We start from the raw sequence: 18707 nt of genomic DNA on the forward strand, positions 1-18707 counted from the left end.
GCCGTGCAGCTGCTGAAGCCACAGACGGGGCGGGGGAGAGTGGGGGTGGGGGAACTTTCCCCCAGGGGGTAGCACTGAAGCAGTAATGGCTGGACGGGTGGGCGTCAGAGGAAGGAGGAGCGCTCGGCTGCGCTTTCGCCGTCGAGCCAGCCAGCCAGTCAGGCGGGCGGAGAGGCGCTGCTCCGCTCCCGAGTTCCAGCAGCGCCCTCGAGGGGAGGCGTTAAGGGCTTGACCTTTCCTGCCACCTCGCCCAGCCTGCATATAAAGGCAGGTCCCGGCCGAGGAGGCAGAAGCAGCGCCGCACTCAGTCTCCGCCGCGCCTCCCCGCTGCCCTTGATCAAGCAGAGCGCGGAGCCGCCCCGTCGAGGCCAAGCCCGGAACGCACCATGGCGCGCCCCGAGTTCCAGCTGCTGCCGAAGCCCCGCGGGCTCTTCTCCCTCCTGGGTCTCTTCGCCTTCGCGCTGCTGCTGGAGGGACGTGGCGGCCGCGCCGCGCCCTTGCAAGGCGGCGAGGGGGCGTCCCCGATGGCCAAGATCTACCCCCGGGGCAGCCACTGGGCAGTGGGTGAGTAGCCTACGCACGAATTGCTGTGCGCCCACGGTCGCCAAATGTGTGTGTGTGTGTGTGTGGCGCGGTGCGCGCGCTTTCTCTCCTCACCCCGACGCCGCGGTTGGCGCTTGACAGAAGAGCGTCAGCCCCGAGGGAAAGTGAAAAGAGAGCGAGGTCTTTGCCGCGAGGAGCTTACAATTGTTGTTTCTGCAGGGGGAGCGAGTAGCATTAAGGGAGCGAGGGTTGGGTTGAGCGGAGGGAAGGAGAGTGAGCTTTAGAGGGACGGAGGGAGGGATCTCTTACTTTCCCCCCAACTTTGAAAAGCTGGCTTGCCACTTGGAGAGCATCCACCCGCCCGTTATCATTTTCCTCCCAGCCAAGCTCGGTACCCATCCTGGCGACGCAACGCCTTCAGTTTCCAGTGAGCATCCCCTCTAGCTTGCTCCGCTCCCGCGCCGCACCACGTTACCCCCTCCATCCTGTTCGTGTCAATCTATTCCGTGTGCAGACAGATGCGTTGCTGGTGATTTTTATTTTCATGTTTTGGAAAAGAAATAGCGACTTCACACAGCAGGTCATTAATACTTTTGGGGGGGGCGGCGGCGGCGGCGACTTCCCTGCCCTGTAGTCATAACTGCTACTAGGTTAGATGGAGAATAATTCCACCCCTTGAGTCTTTTCAATCCTGACAAGCAGGTCAGCAAAACATTGCAATGTGCAGTGCACCTCTTCAATGTCCCAGCCAATCAAGCTTGCCATGTCTTTTGTGGGGATACTCCATTCCTCCCCACTCCTTCATTTCCTGTTCCCCCACTGCATTCTGTGCCAAATGAGCATCTTTGGTCCTCAGTGGGCTGCTATTAGACACCCCCTCACTTGGGTTTTCCCCCCTCAAGCTTTTTTTTATGGGGGGGGAGGTACTTGGGGTGGCCCCAGGCTTGCTCAAATGTGCTGATGAAGTGTGGATGGTGTTGCCATTTGGGCTACACAGGGTTCTAAACTCAAGAGAACTGAGTTTTCTCTTAAGATATAGGAGAGCTAAATGAAACCTCCATTGACAGAGTATAGCTCTGAATACCAGGTGCTGAGGACAAACCAATCAGGGAGCACTGTTGCCCTCCATTCATGTATCTGGCCAGCCAGCCGCTGTTGGAAACAGGATGCGGGACTAGATAGATTCCTGGTCTAAGCTATCAGGGTTTTTCTCAGGCTGTCATTGAACTGGCATCTGCTAGAGCTACTTTAGTTTCACGATATCCTAGTGTAAGCAGCAAAGGTTGTACTAGAATGAACAATAGGATCCCTGACAGGTTGGTCTCTACATCTTCTTATAAAATTGATGTCTTGTCTCTCCTGCCATTACGAAGATAGGACACTGCCTTATACCCAATCAGAGCCCTGGTCCACTTAACCCAGTGCTACCTACACTGATTGGCAGCTGCTTTTCTTGTTTTCAGAGATGGGTCCTCTGAGCTCTAGCTGGAAATGCTGTGGATTGAACCTGGAATGTTCTGCTCTGCCATAGCCCTTCCCCATTATAAATAGCTTGCGAAATATTGCATTGATCTCTCTAAGCCACCTCCCCCTTTACCTGAAGCATCCACACATCTGTAACTGTGCACAAGTATCTGCCGCCTCTTTGCTTCTTCCCTTGAGATGGTCCATTCATGCTATTACATTTTTCTTCCATGAAGACAGCTCCAGCCTTCCATAACTGAGTGCATGGATTTACAGAAGAGCGTTGTGTGTGTGTGTGTGTGAGAGAGAGAGAGAGAGAGAGAGTGTACCAGGAAATCACAGCATTGGTTCACATCTGTGAATCTGTGACTTTTCTCTGTTTGAGAGTAATTCGCCTCATGCCCATGACTGCATGAAAAAATAAGAGTGCTGAACAGTCCATGAAGACTGCCTGCAGGCATCTCTGCAGTTGTGGTGGCCCTGCTTGCCACCTGGGATAATTTGGTGTGGTGTCTGTCACAACGCCCCTGTCATGCTGCTTCAAACATAGGATCCGGTAAAGAGAAACTACCTCTAAGTATAGTTGGCTGCAAGCCCCTTAACATTGGTGGTATTAACCTCCCGACGTCACCAGCAGCTATTGCAGTTGCAGGAGATGATACTGACGGCCTGGAGACAGGTGACAGTTTATTCCGGAGAGTAGAAATGATATGATGGGAACACGGCTCATCCCAACAGAACTTTACATATGTTGTTCAGTCGTTCAGTCGTGTCCAACTCTTCGTGACCCCGTGGACCAGAGCACGCCAGGCACGCCTATCCTTCACTGCCTGCTGGAGAACTGTAAGCGCTTCACCCTTTCCCCACCAGCCATCGAAACCACCCTCCCCCACGCTGCTTTTCTCCTCCTGCTCTCTAGATATATGTGTCTTTTTCAGGGACATTGTGGTGTGATATATGTGTCTTTTTCAGGGACATTGTGGTGGGGGAAAGCAACTTGGGGGAGGTCAACATTGGGCCCATCCACACTTTCACTCGTCCCGTGTTTGATCATATTGTGTACTGATTAGTTGCCCAGGGTCCGAGAACTTTTCTTGTTCTGCAGCTGTGCCTTCTGAAAATTAGACCTTACCCACTGAACTGAAGCTCAGTTGAGCAAAATCTGCCTCTTGATTTTCTGTGCATCGGATAAGATACCAATCAGCAGGTAAGATTGGATTTTCACACGGCACAGCCGAGGAACAATGAGGATAGCCCTTGCACCTGGGAAAAATTAATTGGTGCAAAATATGATCAAAATATGTGACAACCAAAAGTGTAGATGAGCCCAAAGGTGGCTGGCAGGAAAAGGGTTGAAGTCAGGAAAGGATCTTTCATGTCTATTGTAGCCCATAATTTTTGCATTTTTTTTGTAAGGCTTCAAAAGCCTGCAAGCAAAGCCTGTTTGATCAGCAGGATAAAAGAAATGAGTGTGTACATTACACTGTGGTCACTGATGCTTCTATCGTACCACCTTGAAAATCCATGCTCACCTGGTCTGCACACTCTTTTGTGCATGTATGTGTGCCTATCCAAAGGTATGGAGCACTCACATGGCCGAAAAATACAGAGTGTGAATTACACCTTTGATGGGGCTTTCTATTTGGAAGGATATATCACACACACACACACACACACACACACACACACACACTTTTCTGTTTCTTCCCCCCATCAGCCCAGTGAAAAAGTCCCCAGTGAGTTTGCTTGCAAGGTTCCTAGCATTAATTTGCCAGCCACTTGAGTTCCTTTTTAATGGAACATCTTTGATGCATAAGTGTGCTGGAATTTTGCTGAGAGGGTGAAAGAGAAGAGACTACCATATTTCAGTCAAGGCAAAGGATGCCTGTTTAGCCCCAGCATGAAACCCTCAATCTCCAAGACAGGAGTCACCTAACCAGAAACCTGTGGACACATTTGAACTTTTGAGCAAGTGACATGGGCACAACCTTCTGTGGTGTCTTCTCTCCCAGAGAGAGAGAGAGAGAGAGAGAGAGAGAGAGAGAGAGAGAGAGAGAGAGAGAGCGCACATGCACGCCCACCCACGCACTTTTCCTTTCCTGGATAAAATAATTCACCTGAGCCTCGGAAAGCACATAGAGGTGAAACAGCATGAGACTCTTAATCTCAGGGTTGTGGGTTCGAGCCCCACATTGGGCAAAAAGATTTCTGCATTGCAGGGGGTTGGACTAGATGACTCTTGGGGGTCCCTTCCCAATCTACAGTTCTATGACTTTTGGCACCACTTTCATGGCATTTTGGTTCCTCTTGCAGGGCACTTCATGGGTAAAAAGAGCAGTGGAGATTTCCCTAATATATATGAAGAACGAAATGAGCCACCTTTCTCTTTGCTACCCGATAATGCCAAGCAGCTGGGAGACTATCTGCACTGGGAGGAAACATTCAAGCAGTTCCTCCGACTTCTTGAGGGGAACGAAAACCAAAGTGCTCAGGTTCTTAGGGAAGAATCTCCGTTTCCTGTCAAGAGCACTTGGGAGGCAGAGGACAACAGCAGCCTCAGAGACGTAAGTGTAAATGCTTGCCTTCATCAATGTGTTGACAAAAGTCACTTAAATAATGTAGACGGAGTCCAGAGAGGAAAGAAATCATGATAACACTTTACTGAGCAAACTGAACAAAGTGTATAATTTGAGGAGGAACGAGCAGAGGGATTTTGTCTCTCTTAGTTCAGGCCTTGTAAGCAGCAGGGAAACATTCAGCCAAACACACAGAAGGGAAAGTTCCCTGAGAACTGCACAGCCAATCAGAGCGCATGCTGCCTCAGTAAATGTCAAGCTGGTTGCTAAGCAACACTTCCACCATCCCCCTATTGGTTAGCTGGCTTACTGATAACAGAGTTAACTTTGGAGTTACAAACTGAATGATGCTTGCTGCTACACTTCTGATGCTTTCACTGACAAGTTGAACATGATGGGAAGCTTCCTGTCACAGTTCATTTCATTTCGGTTTGTTTCTGTCAAACAAACCTGCCAAACGTGGTTCAACAGAGGTGAAAATACATCTGAGAAGGTCAGCAAGTTGAGCCTCGATACAGGAACATGTAGGGAGGTGCCTTATGCTAAATCAGACCATCAGGTCCATCCAGCTCAGCACTGTCTCTGCTGACCAGAATTGGGTCCCTAAGATTTCAAGCAGGGATTTACCGACCCAGAGGTGCTGGGGACTGAACCTGGGAGCTTGTGCATGCAAAACAGATGCTCCGCCCCTTAGCTACAACTGCTCCCCAATAATAAAAAAACCCAAACACTTTTCAAGCATTACCTAGAATCCTAAATGGGGCTGAGAGGACCTCCCAGTCAGCTATAATTGCACAACCTGAATTTGATGGTATGTAATTGAATCCCACCCTGAAATAGTGATAATCTGGAAGTGCCCTAGAAATGGCAAATGACTGGATCCCTCTTGCCTGTGGAGCATATTCCTAACCTCCCAATTTACACAAAGCATTTTTAGCTTACTATCATGAGGTACTGGGAAGTTTGCTACACCAAGGGGGAAACAGCTCTCCCTTTCTGATTATTTTGATTTAATTTCCTAGAAAAACTGATTGATTTGTGCTTGGGGCTGCAGTAAATGAACTTCTGCCCCAAGTAATGGCTTTACCCATATTCTGACACGGTTCGGCCAGTGCCTTCATTATACACCTTTAGGTGCCAGGCGAAAATGTTCCTCTTTAACCAGGCCTTTGGGTGATTGGCATCCAATGCCCTTTTAAATATGTTGTGAAAGTGTGTGTGTGTGTGTGTGTGTGTGTGTGTGTGTGTGTGTGTGTGTTGTTGTTGTTGTTGTTATTATTATTATTATTATTATTATTATTATTATGAAGCAGCTGTGTCAGGCAGCAGGTGAGGGGTGTGGGGCAGCAGTAGCAGCCCCTGGCTGTTCCTCCCGAGTCGCTTAGCTATTCCCATCGGTTGAATGATTGATTATATGGATATGCTGCTTTCATTCAACCAAATCGCAAAGCGGCTTACAAACAATAAATACAGTTGGACCTCGGGTTTCAAACGTAATCCGCTCTGGAAGACCGCTCGAGTTCCGAAATGTTCGAAACCCGAAAACTCAATGCGGAAGCCTCAGTACGGAAAACTCAATACGGAAGCCACATGGCATGTTCGACTTCTGAGGTGTGTTCGAAAACTGAAGCATTTACTTCCGGGTTTACAGCATTCAAAAACCGAAATGTTAGTCAACGGAGACGTTCGGAAACCGAGGTACCTCTGTAACAATAACGTAATAGAGCACCGCAAATGCAACATAAACTAGACAGAGTAGTTAACAAACAATCAGTGAGAAAAATTACAATTCACCAGTAAAACAATTACAGTCTATTAATGAAACAACTTGGAAAAGATAAGCAAAACAGCACAACAGAAGTCATATTATAGGATTACTCAAAGTACTACAGGGGTCATAATGTTAACAACCTTGACAAAATAGCAACTGAAAGATAAACACTGATGTATTTGTACACTCTTCCCATCCCCATGACTCATAATCTTCCACTCTGTTCAGTTCATTAAAAGACTCCATACACACTGCCCAAGCCTGACCTCTGAGGAGGTCACTTTGGTGCTGCTAACACAGTGGTTCGACTGCACCCCCAGGGGGCCACGCCATTGTCTCTTGAGACAGGTGGATGCCAGCCACAATGATATTTGCTGCCACATGGTCGCTCTTGGTCCTCCTAATCTGTCCTGCTGCCTCGGGTCTGGTGGAGAATGCTCTCCTGTCACACCAGCACTGATGTTAGTGGAGGCTGGTCTATACAGGGCAAATGGGCCAATATGCTGCCAGTCTGCCTTCGACCAACTCCTGTCCAAGGCCAGCCTTACTTACAAGCAGTGCCGGATTTATGTATAAGCTAAACAAGCTATAGCTTAGGGCCTCACTCTCTTGGGGGCCCCTAAAAATTTAAAGGAAAAAAAAAACCCGATGTACATTTCCAAAATATTAAAACGAACTTTTGTTATTGCCAAATGCCAATGTGTTTGCATTATTAAGTTTGTTATGAATAAAAAAAATCATTTTAAGTTAGAGCTTCATAATTATTTCACTATTAATATACTTCTTAATCGTATTATTTCACTATTAATATACTTCTTCTTAATTGTATTTCAGTTCAAAAATTACTTTGATAAAATACCTATTTTGTTATGTTATGTGCAAATGGCTTTAGATACCTATTAGGTCCATAAATTACCATATAGCATATATTCAACACAAAAGCAGCTTTTATTCTTCTTCCCCTCTGTGTCTTCATTAGATGATGGATTATCTGCTGCAAGCGATGGATAGAAAAGAGGCCTCTCCGAGTTGAAGCAACTGTCTCCCACCACTGAAGGCATAGAATAATATCTTTGCGAAAGAGACTATATGGTTTCACAAGCATTTTATTGTATATGATAACTGATTTCAAAATAATAATATTATCTTTTGTGTTAAGCAAGATTCCCCCCCCCCTCTCCCTTTGGCGTAAAAATAACCTGCTCACTTGTATTCCTAATAATGACGACACTCTTTGGCGGTGTTTATTTCCATCTGAGTAGCCTTTTTCCTCTTTCGAACAGCTTTGTTTGTACGACACCTTTTGCCACCCTTGGCACCCTCCAGAACACCTGGAGGGCGCCAGGTTGGCAAAAGCTGTTGTGCATAATTGTTGATGAAGGGTCTTCCAATTCTCTAACGGTAATTTGCCATTTCCTCTCTTCTCTCCAATCGCGTCGTCTTTTGTGTTAACAATCATTCGATGTTTTTCAACATTCACAATAAACAAATACGTTTAAAAAAGGAAAGATTCCGAGGTTAGTGCTTTCATCTGTCTGAAACGCAGGTGATGCTGCAGTCTTGTTGAAGCGACGCCGGTCGGTAAGTGCTTGAATTTCTGGGGGCCATTTTTGTAAGCTACCTGGAGCTCCATGATGGAGGAAAGGTGGCATACAAAAATAAATGAAACATATGTACGATAATAAACGCACACCTATTTGTGTGTGTGTGTGTGTGTGTGTGTGTGTGTGTTTTGATGCATTTATCTTTAAAAGGCATAAACCGCCCTGTGAAATGGCACAGAGAAGTTTGAAACGAAATTTTAAAGTGACAAATAGATTATAAAACAAATGATGACAAGATTTATAAAACGGCGGATAGATTTTTAAAACAAGAAAATTAAAAAGCATACCTCTCTCTGGAGGGCATTTTCAATTTCACATATCTGTCCATGGGGCAGTGACTGGTGAGGAATGAGACCTTGTTGGGGGGTAGCTTGGCGAAGATGCCGGCCCAGTGGGCGGCAGCTGTGAAAAGGGTAAATTCCATGCTAGGGATAATCAGGAAAGGCATTGAAAACCAACGCTGTTATACAATCTATGATGCAACTGTGCCTGGAATACTGTGCATTGCTCTGGGTCACTTGACCTCAAAGAGGAAATTGTAGAATGGGAAAAGGTTCAGAAAAGAACAACTGAAATGTCTGCCTGGGTAGCTCAGTCGGCTAGAGTGTGATATTGTCGTGGTTGCAGGTTTGATCCCTGCACAGGACAGCTGTATATTTCTGCATTGCAGGGGGTTGGACTAGAAAGAAAGTACTTCCTCACATAAGTGCAGGAGGCAGCGATGGGTTACAAACTGGGATGGCTTCCAAGGGGGGGTTAGACAAAGTCCTGAAGCAGAAGTCTATCACTGACTACCAACCCCAATGACTATGTTCCACCTTCACTGTAAGAGGCAAGATGCTTCTGGATACCAGTTGATGGGAGTCACCAAATTAGTGCTAATGTGCTCAGGTCCTGCTTGCAGACTTCTCATAGGTATCTGGCTGGCACGGTGGGAAGCCACAGGGTTGATCCAGCAGGGCTTTTAGTCCTGGAGCCCACACAGAGGAGGCCCTCCCTTTTGCACATGCAGAACGTGCTTCTCCCAAAGAAGGAACACAGAGAAGCACAGACAGACCCCCCCCCAGCCACCTTTTACATTATTTTATTTAGTACCTGATTTATACAACACATTTCATAAAACACAGCAACAGCGATGAAACGTAATAAAACAATCGCCCAGTGAAAACTGCGTGCAGTGAAAACTGCGAACCCTGGCTTGTGAATTTCCAGAACGGTTCAGTCTTGAAAACTGAAAGCTGAACTCAACGGGGTCATTGATTTGATCCGGCAAGGGAGCCCTTCTGTTCTCAAATCACTCCTCCTAGCAGCCAGCTCAGGTGGTGAGTGCTGACAGCGATGCAGTCAAAACGGAGCCCCCGAGACGTGGAAAAGATGGATTAGCACACTTGAGGGAACCCTCAGGTTTACAGAAGTCAGAAAATATTTTTCTTAAAAAATAGCCGCAGAATTTCTGGTATCAGCAGGTTAAAGAAACAGACACTGGGGATGTGGGGGGTGGGGGTGGCAAATGGAGAATGAACTAAGTATCCTGGTATACAGGTACCGGGTATATACTGCAACTTGTTTATACTGTTCGCTCTGCAAGGTGTCCCCAGTGCTGCTGCCACATAACTTCTTCTCTGGAGAGATTGTTGTGCAACGCACGCAGACACAAACATTTGTGGTACAAAGCGTTACACAGTTTCGGCAGGCTGGAAACAAAGCAGTATGCCCACCCAAAATGTTTGCAGGTGCAAATGATATTGCCAGTGGGATCGATCCCCAATAGCATAAGGAACACGAATAATTCGTGCACGTGCGATAGAAAAGGATGTCTGGAGAGGCCCTGAGTCAATTTGATATTGCAAAGGTGTGTGCTTTTTTCTCTTTGAGAGAAATTGCGCCCCGGCCAACAACTCTTCAAACGTACAGAAGTGGGGAGGAAGATTTGTTGAGAGGCCTCTTGCTTTAAGAGTGCTAACAGTAAACACTGTAATCAGATCAGCACTAATCCGCCAAGATAAGCAAATGTGAGTCACAATCCCAGAGCCTAAGGGAAACTTTTAGAACCAAGGCTGCAAACGCTGTTGAGTCTAGAGTGCCTCTCTTGACATCATGCTCGGTGCAGCAGTGTCATTTTGAAGTTGTTCAGGGTGACCACTTACCCAACACACACACACCCATAAGACAACAAAGGACACAGACCTGCATCTGCTAATGCATCTGCACAGGTGCAAATTTAGAAACAATTGTTTTAAATCGAAATATAAGACATCTCACCATAGCGGCTGAGCTGTGCCCCTGCTCTGCCTGCTGCCAACTGTCGACGGGCAAGTTCCAGGTCTTCTGTGCTTGCTCTCCTGTCTTAGGATTCTCTCTCTTTAAAACAGACCAGGACTAGGTGGCAATTCAAACAGAAGTCTGTAAATCAGGGCATATGATAGCACTATACTTTGGGGGCTGGGACACCCTTTTCAGCTCAGAGCCCGCTTCTAGGACAACTTGCAGCATTTTGCTGTTTAATGATGAGCAGGTCTTTCTTCAACAAGAAATGGTTTTTATTAAAGAACCATATGCAACAGAATAAAAAATTCCTTCCAGTAGCACCTCCTTAGAGACCAACTAAATTTGTTATTGGTATGAGCTTTCGTGTGCATGCACACTTCTTCAGATACATGCACACTTGCACGTACACAAAAGCTCATATCAACTTAGTTGGTCTCTAAGGTGCTACTGGAAGGATCTTGTTTAATTTTGTTTCGACTATGGCAGACCAACACAGCTACCTACCTGTAACTAGATATATGCAACAGTTCTGTTCTCCTTTAGTTACTCTCTCACTGTGTTCTAACCTTGCACTCCTGCTTGGGTCTAACCTACTAAGTGAGATGTGGGAGGTGCCCTTAATGGGTCACATTTTATTTTTTTTACTTATGCCAGCCAAGCGGAGAAACTTGGGCTGTTAAAGCAGGAGCAGTGAGAGGTGTGGCCTGGGGAGAATTCTAAGGGCCACACAGAGCGACACAAAGGGCCGCATATCAGGAACTCAAGGAGCTTCAACTGGGCCCTTCCAAAGTTATGTGGCTGGGGCCTATCCTGTTAAGCCCCTGTGTGCCAGGGTCAAAACAGGTGTAGACAGAAACAGGATTATGCAACCTCCGTCCCAGGCAGGCCTTAGGAAGCCTCTGAATTTGCCCAGCCTGCAGACCTTCCAAGTGTCCCTATTGTCCAGGGACAGTCCAGAATTTACAGAAGCAATCCCGGTTTCTGAACTGATCCCGGAATGTCCCACTTTTCCTTAGGATGTCCCTGTTTTCATTGGAGACATGTTGGAGGCTATGTGACCTCTGAGCCAAAGAGATAAGTAACTATACAACTTTCAGAAGGCATCTGAAGGCAGCCCTGTATAGGGAAGTTTTTAAATGTTTAATTTTTATTATGTTTATATATATATTGGAAGCCTCCCAGAGTGGCTGAGGCAATCCTGTCAGAGGGGTGATGATGATGATGATAATGATGATAATGATAATAATAATAATAATAATAATAATAATAATAATAATAATAATAATAATAATCTGTCCCTGTTTTCATGAGAGAAATGTTTGGAGGGTACAAGTCAGTAGCATCTCATGTCTGAATTAAAAAATTTTAAGGTGCACAAAACGTTCAGAGAGAAATAGTTTGGTTTTTTCCTCAATGCTTTTTGAGGGAGAGAGCTGAGATGATTCCAGACTATCTATCTATCTATCTATCTATCATCATCTTTTCACTACTTCACAGATTGCCCTTACTTCTACCTACAAAGTAGACAGGACAAGGTAAGGAAAGGGTTAATTCCACCCACCTCAGTTTCAGAAAGAATGCGTCTCCCCTGGTTTTTGTCTTTGCTTTAAATTCCTTCTTCCCTCCTTGATTAAAACTTTTGGCAACTTGAATCAAACGCCCTTCATTAGTTCTGGTGAACTTCTCTTATGTTCCACCAGGTGGCAATCTTGGCCAACGTATCCTCTCTGGAATATACACTGTACATTTAGGAAAAGTCGTTTTGTGCACAAATCCGAAGCGTTAGCGATGATTCTGATGGCACAAACAATACGAATCACAGCAGCATGGCAGTAATAATAGCAAGAATAATGATCTCATAATCACAAGTCTAAAAATTCTGCTACCTGAGATATTTTTCAGGCCAGGGGTTCGACCTGGGACCATCTGCTTTGCAGTCCATCATGGGGAACAGGGCACTGAACTAGGTGCTAGGGGGGGTCTTCTTGTGTCCTTAATATGGATTTAGATCTCTTATTTACATGGCACTGAAGCACAAAGAGGCCACACGGACTATGGTTTTGTTTTAAAGCATGATGACCTGCGCCTCGCTCCATCACCAAAAGAGTAAGTTTAGAAAGTTCCTTTATCAAACAGGCGTTTGTCTTGTTGACCTTGGGAAGTTCAGCTCAGATTAATGCCTCAAAGCTACTTTCCTCCCCTGAGTCTTTTCTCTTACTTATGGTTCTTAAGAGTTCATCATCTTTGTCCTTTTTTCCATGCTCTGGATATATCTTTCCAGTGTGGGGGAAATCAGGTGCGTACATGTGTTTGGGCGTGCAGGATTGCTGGCGTAAATTTCCCTCCCCATCGAATGTTTGATTTTGCAAAAGTGTGCTTGAATGTTGACCCAGAGTTAAGCAGATCACTAAGACTTTTGACTGCCTGCCTGCGTTCCTCTCGGGTTGCCTTGTCAAGGAGGCAGGTAGAGTCACAGTCGGTCGCACAGCAACAGGGCATGTTGCCAATTCCATTGATTCCTGAGGCCTTCAGAAGGGTTTCTCGTGAGCAGGAACCACAGCTGTCGTTCCCCACCAAATTGGAAAGCCTTAAAATGGAGAGATACAATGTCACCCAGGCTTTAAAAGCCGCAGAGGGCTTTCAGGTGTGCCAGCAAAAGAATGTGTTATAGAATCCCAAGGAACAGACACAGAAAAAGGAATAAACAAATTTAGGAGAAGGGGGGGGGAGGGATACAATCCGGTGAAAGTTCAGTGCTTTTAAGACCTATTGATTTTTGTCGAAAGAGAGCTCAGCCTGCACATAACCTTTCCTGTAGGAATTAATGGGTACACAACCATGACTAAAGGTATCCTGGGAACTGTAGTTCAATAAGTGTACTGGGAGTGGTAGCTCCGTGAGGAGGAAACTAGAGTTCCCAGGATTACTTGGGTGGGGGGAAATGTGGTTTGAATGTGTTTTAAAGGCGTGTTGCATGTTCACAGATTGAGACGTGCTTTTCGCTTCAGTTGGCCCATGCCCTTGGTCTCCTACATTTGTACAACGAGCAGCGCATCCCATAATTGGAAAATAATAAACTACCCCTGCAGCTACCCTTTGAAAAACCTGGGGTTGTGACCCACCCAAAGGTTAAGAATTTTCAGTTCCCATTGATCTCAACAAAAGAGATGAACGTGCTCAAAATTTTAGCCGCATAGTTTTCATTATTCTTTCCCCACCCAAATAGAGTTTTGTTCGGATGTCTTGCCGGAAATGTTCCTGTCTACCTCCGCTACTGCCAAATGTACAGCTTTACCTACATGAAGCCGAGCAACAGTAGAAGCAGCCTGTCATATTTGGGAGGGATTAGCCAGGACAAATCTATCTAGTGTGGTGTAGTGGTTAAGAGTGGTAGACTCGTAATCTGGGGAACCGGGTTCGCGTCTCCGCTCCTCCACATGCAGCTGCTGGGTGACCTTGGGCTAGTCACACTTCTCTGAAGTCTCTCAGCCCCACTCACCTCACAGAGTGTTTGTTGTGGGGGAGGAAGGGAAAGGAGAATGTTAGCCGCTTTGAGACTCCTTCGGGTAGTGATAAAGCAGGATATCAAATCCAAACTCTTTTTCTTCTTCTATATGGAAATTTTTAGGCCTCTGGGAACCTTGCAGGACTTTTCCTAATTCAATAGCTCTGTATCTCCGTAGCTAGAAGTGAGTCAAATCAATCCATGGGTGGCAATAGCAGGGTGGGGGGTGGGGGTGGGGGAGAGAAGCACCCACCCCAACAAGGACCTCGTCCATCCCACCTGCCACCCCATTTCTTAACTCCAGTCATTAGGCATATGCTGTTATTTTTCATTCTCGCACACCTAGAAATATACATTGCGCCTTCTGTCCCCCCCCCCCGTAACCCATTTTTTTCCTTTTCTGGTGCTGTCACAGAATCAATCCCTGTTCAAGCTCGACACTTGAATACCCCACCACTCACACATCATACTAGTGAGCATCCAATAATATTTAAAATGAGAAACATTTTACTGATGGGTCCCCCCGGTAGAGAAGGATAAAGAAATTAAACAACCCTTTTGCCGGATGGCCAGTTTGAATTAAGATTTAGGGAAGATTGAAAGAAAGAAATCCTACATTTTCAGCGAGTTTCATTTCTGGTTATTTCCCATTGTTTCTTTACAGTCCTCTTTGGCTTTCAACCATTCTGTTCCGCTGTTAGCAGCGAATGTTTAAAATCTTGTCCTCGTTGCTTGAAGAGAGTTTTAAGTGAAAGAGGAAATAGGTGACTCAAGGAAGGTGCCCCCCCCCCCCGTTAAGAGCCTTAGCGAATTTAGAGCAAAGAAGTGGTTAAGGATCCAGATGATTTAATCCCGTTTTAAGAAAAGGTTTTACAGTGAGCAATTAGATGCTGGTTAAGGAATTAATCACTAATGGGTCATTAACTTTGACTGCCATTGTACAGTTAACAAGCTGAGGCAGGATTATTAGACTCAGCACCCAATTAAGGAGAAGATATTTACAAAAAAAATGGGGGGGGGGAGAGAGAAAAAAGAAAATAAAGAAAATAAATCCCCAACAAATAGGATCTTAAAACGCAACAGGACAATGTGTAAGAATCTACTACGGATGTACTGGATAAAAATGCACGTAAAATCAAGAAAAGGTGGAGAACTTGACGTTCCTACCCAGCCTTCACATATTGAAATGAATTTATTCTGAAAGGAAAAAAACATTTATTTATACACCTGTCAGCTCAGTGCAAGTGGTGTGTGTGTGTGTGTGTGTGTGTGTGTGTGCAGGGAGGAAAGCACTTGTTGGTTTTTTTAAATTATTATTCTGTATGTAAATGACTGTTGTCTTAGTAGTGTCCAATGTCTCTCTAGTAAAACTCTGCTTGCACAATGGCACCTCTCCTGGCCTATCTTCTTGCTCATGGTAGCCCTTGATGTGTATCCTAAAATCAGCTCTGAAGAGAGGCCCAACAGAGCCAACCCTCTGGATCAGGTTGGGGGGCATGCAGAAAGCTGTGGGGATGTGTGGAGTCCTGTTCTGCTCACAGGCAACTGTTCCACTTGAGTGGAATATCACTGGATATCCACCTCTTGCATCAATGCACGAGTCCTACCTTCAGAGAACCTTTTGTACTCAATGTAATCTTACACCTGTCTAGTCAGAGGTAAGTCCTGCTGACTTCCACAGGGCTTATTCCCAGGTAAGGGTGTCCAGGATTGCAGCCTCAGCCTGCAAGTGGTTCTTGCCTCTTGCAGAGGGTTCTGGATTGCACTCAATTTATTCATGGTTCTAGACAAACATGTAGGGCTACAGCATCACATCTCAGATTGGGGTTGGATTTTGCAAAGGAAGATCAACAGCAAGGGGCAAGCTGTCTTTCAAGGAAGCTTGCTTGTTCTTCTCAGTGAGGCTGTGGTAAATTTTGAAGTGCGGGAGCTCATCATGGAGGCCCCGGTTGCCAACAGCCCCGAAAAGGCCAGTCCAAAAACGCAGGCAGCTTCTGTTACTGTTGCCGTTTGTGACTGTTATCAATACATTGTGTTATTTGAGTATAGTTTTTTATTCTGTATGCTGTTGTTTCTGTAAAATGGTTTCATAAGCTGACTAGGAGAAATCCGATACGCCTCAAAATTATAATGTGGATGTACTTAATTTGCACCTTCGGAAACAGTTGGGCAAACCAAAACTCGACTATCCCTTGAAATTCACACTTATCTGGGTTTTGTGATGTAGTTTCCCAGTCAAATAATGTGTAAATAAATATGTAAATTAGGGGAAACTGCGAATAAAAATTTGTGTAGTGTTGTTGTTGGTTGGCTGCAACAATTTCAGTCTGTGGTGACCTTCAGGGTGTGAGGTTGAGGGTTATATAGGCATTGTGGCTGTACACTAACAAGCGTCTTAGGATTCTGTAGTTGGCAGCGAGTGGGCAAAGCTAGTTTTATACGCGCACAATCCAAGGCCAAGGGCCTACTCTCATATAAAAGTCGTCTCCTCTCACGTGAAAAATGGGAGAGAAGTATTAGATGGTCCAGTAGCAGGGATGCACAGAATGGAAGGACCAAGGGGTGTCGAATTTTGGCCTCCATTGAAATTTGAATGACCAAGGCTCACCCCTGGAGTGCATTATCCCATTCAGAGATGGGAAGAACATCTTGCATGCCTAGGATGTCCTGCAATATTATATTGCAATATTGTTGAGTACCAGTGACAAGCTCAATTCCTGATAAATAACCAAGCAGCACTGGGAAGCTGGGGTGGTGGGTTGTAGCATAAATCTCATATCTCCCATATCTCCATACGTTGGTTTATTTATATATTAGGCCAAGGGAGGGACAATGTTTATGCTGAAACCCACCGCCCCTTAAAGACCAGATCCTGCGCTCAGGAGTGGCTCCCCTGAGTGCTTCTTGGTTATGCCGCAAGCCATCCAAACCCGCACTTTCGTTGTTTGCCGGCTGCTCTGGGCTTCTCGACTTGGTTACAAGAGAAAGGAGAAGGCCGAAGGGCTTGGAAGGAGGAGGAGGAGGAGGAGGAGGAGAGAGAGAGAGGCTGTTTTCAAAATACAGTGATTCCCATTCTTCCCTGAGAAAGAAGGCTCTCAAGTCGGCAAATGGGAGCGCCATTGTTGGGACTCCTGCCCTCCCCACCAGCGAGGGATGTTGAGAAATAGCTGAGGTTAAAAAGCTCCCTGAAACGAAGCTGAACAAAAGATGACGAGCTTGTTTCTGACAGGCCCCTTAAAGATACGCACAGATTGTGAAAATATAATTAGAGGCCTGGCTTTGTCTGCCCACAATGAGTGGGAAATGTTGAAAGAGGCGGCCTCCTCACTCTTTATTGAACCATCCCCCTGCAGGAGACAATGAGGGGGCTTGTGAGATTGCTCCTTCTCCTAATGAGAAACGTTAATTGCCACAATTTCCAGAGTGTGTAAAGCACCCTGTGCCCAAGGAAGCGGGTTGTCGGGGGAGGGGGAGTCGAGAGGAGGGAGGGCCCCGGGAGGGAGTGTTTTATTTAAAAGCTTCTCAGCCTCATTGAATGTGGTAACAGAGATAATGGAAAATAAAATCGCTGTGTTTTCAAATTCTGCAGCTCCGACAATAGGAAAGAGTTAGCTGCAGAGGTGCGATTGGCGGTTGATTCTCATCCTCAGAGCAAGTCGCCCTGGGAGGTGCCTCACATTTCTTTACTGCGGCTCTGCGCTTGCTAGCAAGATGGACCACGGCTAAGAGGACTTCCTAAATTTAAAAAAAGTGGGAACGTGGTTTGTTTTAATTATCGTGGAAATTTTTTTAAGAATCCTCACAGACCAAATGTAAACATCCAACACAGATTTCCGCCCCCTCCCTGTACAGCGTAAGAAGAGAACTCTCTTGGTTCAGACCAACTAGATGATCCTGGGGAGCCCAAACACAGGGCATGAGCGCAGCAGACCTCTCCCGATGCTGGAGGCAGGATACAGTCATCTTGGCTACTAGCCATGGGGAATTTTATTCAGTTCACATTTAAAGGTGACCTACCCGACTCACACTTTTTAAGAACTGTTCATGAACTAAAACTCAGTGAAATTCACATTTCTACGAATTTTGCAAGGCAGATAATAAGTGCCCAGAATGCACATATTTGGTTAAAGCGTGCATAAAAATGGACATGTTCATGAAAGTAACACCCAAAGTCGCATTACATCAGGGGAAAATGTGTATATTGCAAAAATGTGTATATTAGGCAGGACCGCATAAGTTGTTGCTTCAGTTTTTTTGCACACCACTTGGTGCTATCCTTAATACATTAAGCAATATAGAAATTACATAATCAATCATACAAAAATACAATTTTTACATACAAAAATTAGGGAAAAACCATACATACACACACAGACACACCACAAACTTATGTAGAAATTTGGAGGACTGGATGTAAGATTGAAAAAAATGAGAACCTGAGAGAAACATAGATTTGCCCATATCTATCCTCCATGAATTTGTCAAATGTCCTTTAAATGTGGCCAATTACGAGGGGCATCCTTACCACTGCACAGGGTGAGGCAACCGCCCTGGCTATTCATCATGAGACCACTTGCCATTCCCCCTTCTCGGGGGGCAAACCTGTGTGTATCACAACTACTGCTGCAAGTGGTGGTGTGGCCGCCATCTTGAATCCTCCGCAAAGCCCTGGAACCAGCATCGCATTGTAAGTGGGGACTGGCAACCCCTGGGGGTGGGAAGTAGAGAGACAGGTAATATGTTGGGAGAATTCTGCAGAGTGACCTTTATTTTCCGGGGAGGGAGGGGGGGGTGAGAAAAATAAAAATCTCAGCCTGGCTCAGCTCCACTTAGGCTCACAGGTTGTGGGCAACCTGGAATCTTGCCAACTCTTCTGGATCCTTCTTTGTTCTTGGTTTATGTTCCTGGGAATAGCAGGAAGGAATGGAGACAACCATTTGGTCACAGCACAGTTGGAGTAAGCAGGCTGTGAACTG

At 45.7% G+C, this 18707-nt stretch overlaps 1 protein-coding gene across 1 annotated transcript; it reads left to right on the forward strand.

Annotated features, from left to right (window-relative positions):
* Positions 1-200: 200 nt before the first annotated feature.
* GRP (gastrin releasing peptide) lies at positions 201-7512 on the forward strand. The gene is made up of 3 exons (XM_033164675.1): positions 201-564; positions 4321-4571; positions 7334-7512. The coding sequence occupies exons 1-3, from the start codon at positions 387-389 to the stop codon at positions 7385-7387; spliced, it is 483 nt and encodes a 160-aa protein (XP_033020566.1). The 5' UTR covers positions 201-386; the 3' UTR covers positions 7388-7512.
* The last annotated feature ends 11195 nt before the right edge of the window (positions 7513-18707 follow it).

The sequence above is a fragment of the Lacerta agilis genome, chromosome 11 (assembly GCF_009819535.1).
Source record: "Lacerta agilis isolate rLacAgi1 chromosome 11, rLacAgi1.pri, whole genome shotgun sequence".
Lineage (NCBI taxonomy): Eukaryota > Metazoa > Chordata > Lepidosauria > Squamata > Lacertidae > Lacerta > Lacerta agilis.

Coding starts and splice junctions, on each gene's coding strand:
- GRP (XM_033164675.1), top strand. CDS start 387: ATGGCGCGCCCCGAGTTCCAGCTGCTGCCGAAGCCCCGCGGGCTCTTC. Junction 565..4,320: donor GGGCAGCCACTGGGCAGTGG/GTGAGTAGCCTA, acceptor TTCCTCTTGCAG/GGCACTTCATGGGTAAAAAG. Junction 4,572..7,333: donor ACAACAGCAGCCTCAGAGAC/GTAAGTGTAAAT, acceptor TGTCTTCATTAG/ATGATGGATTATCTGCTGCA.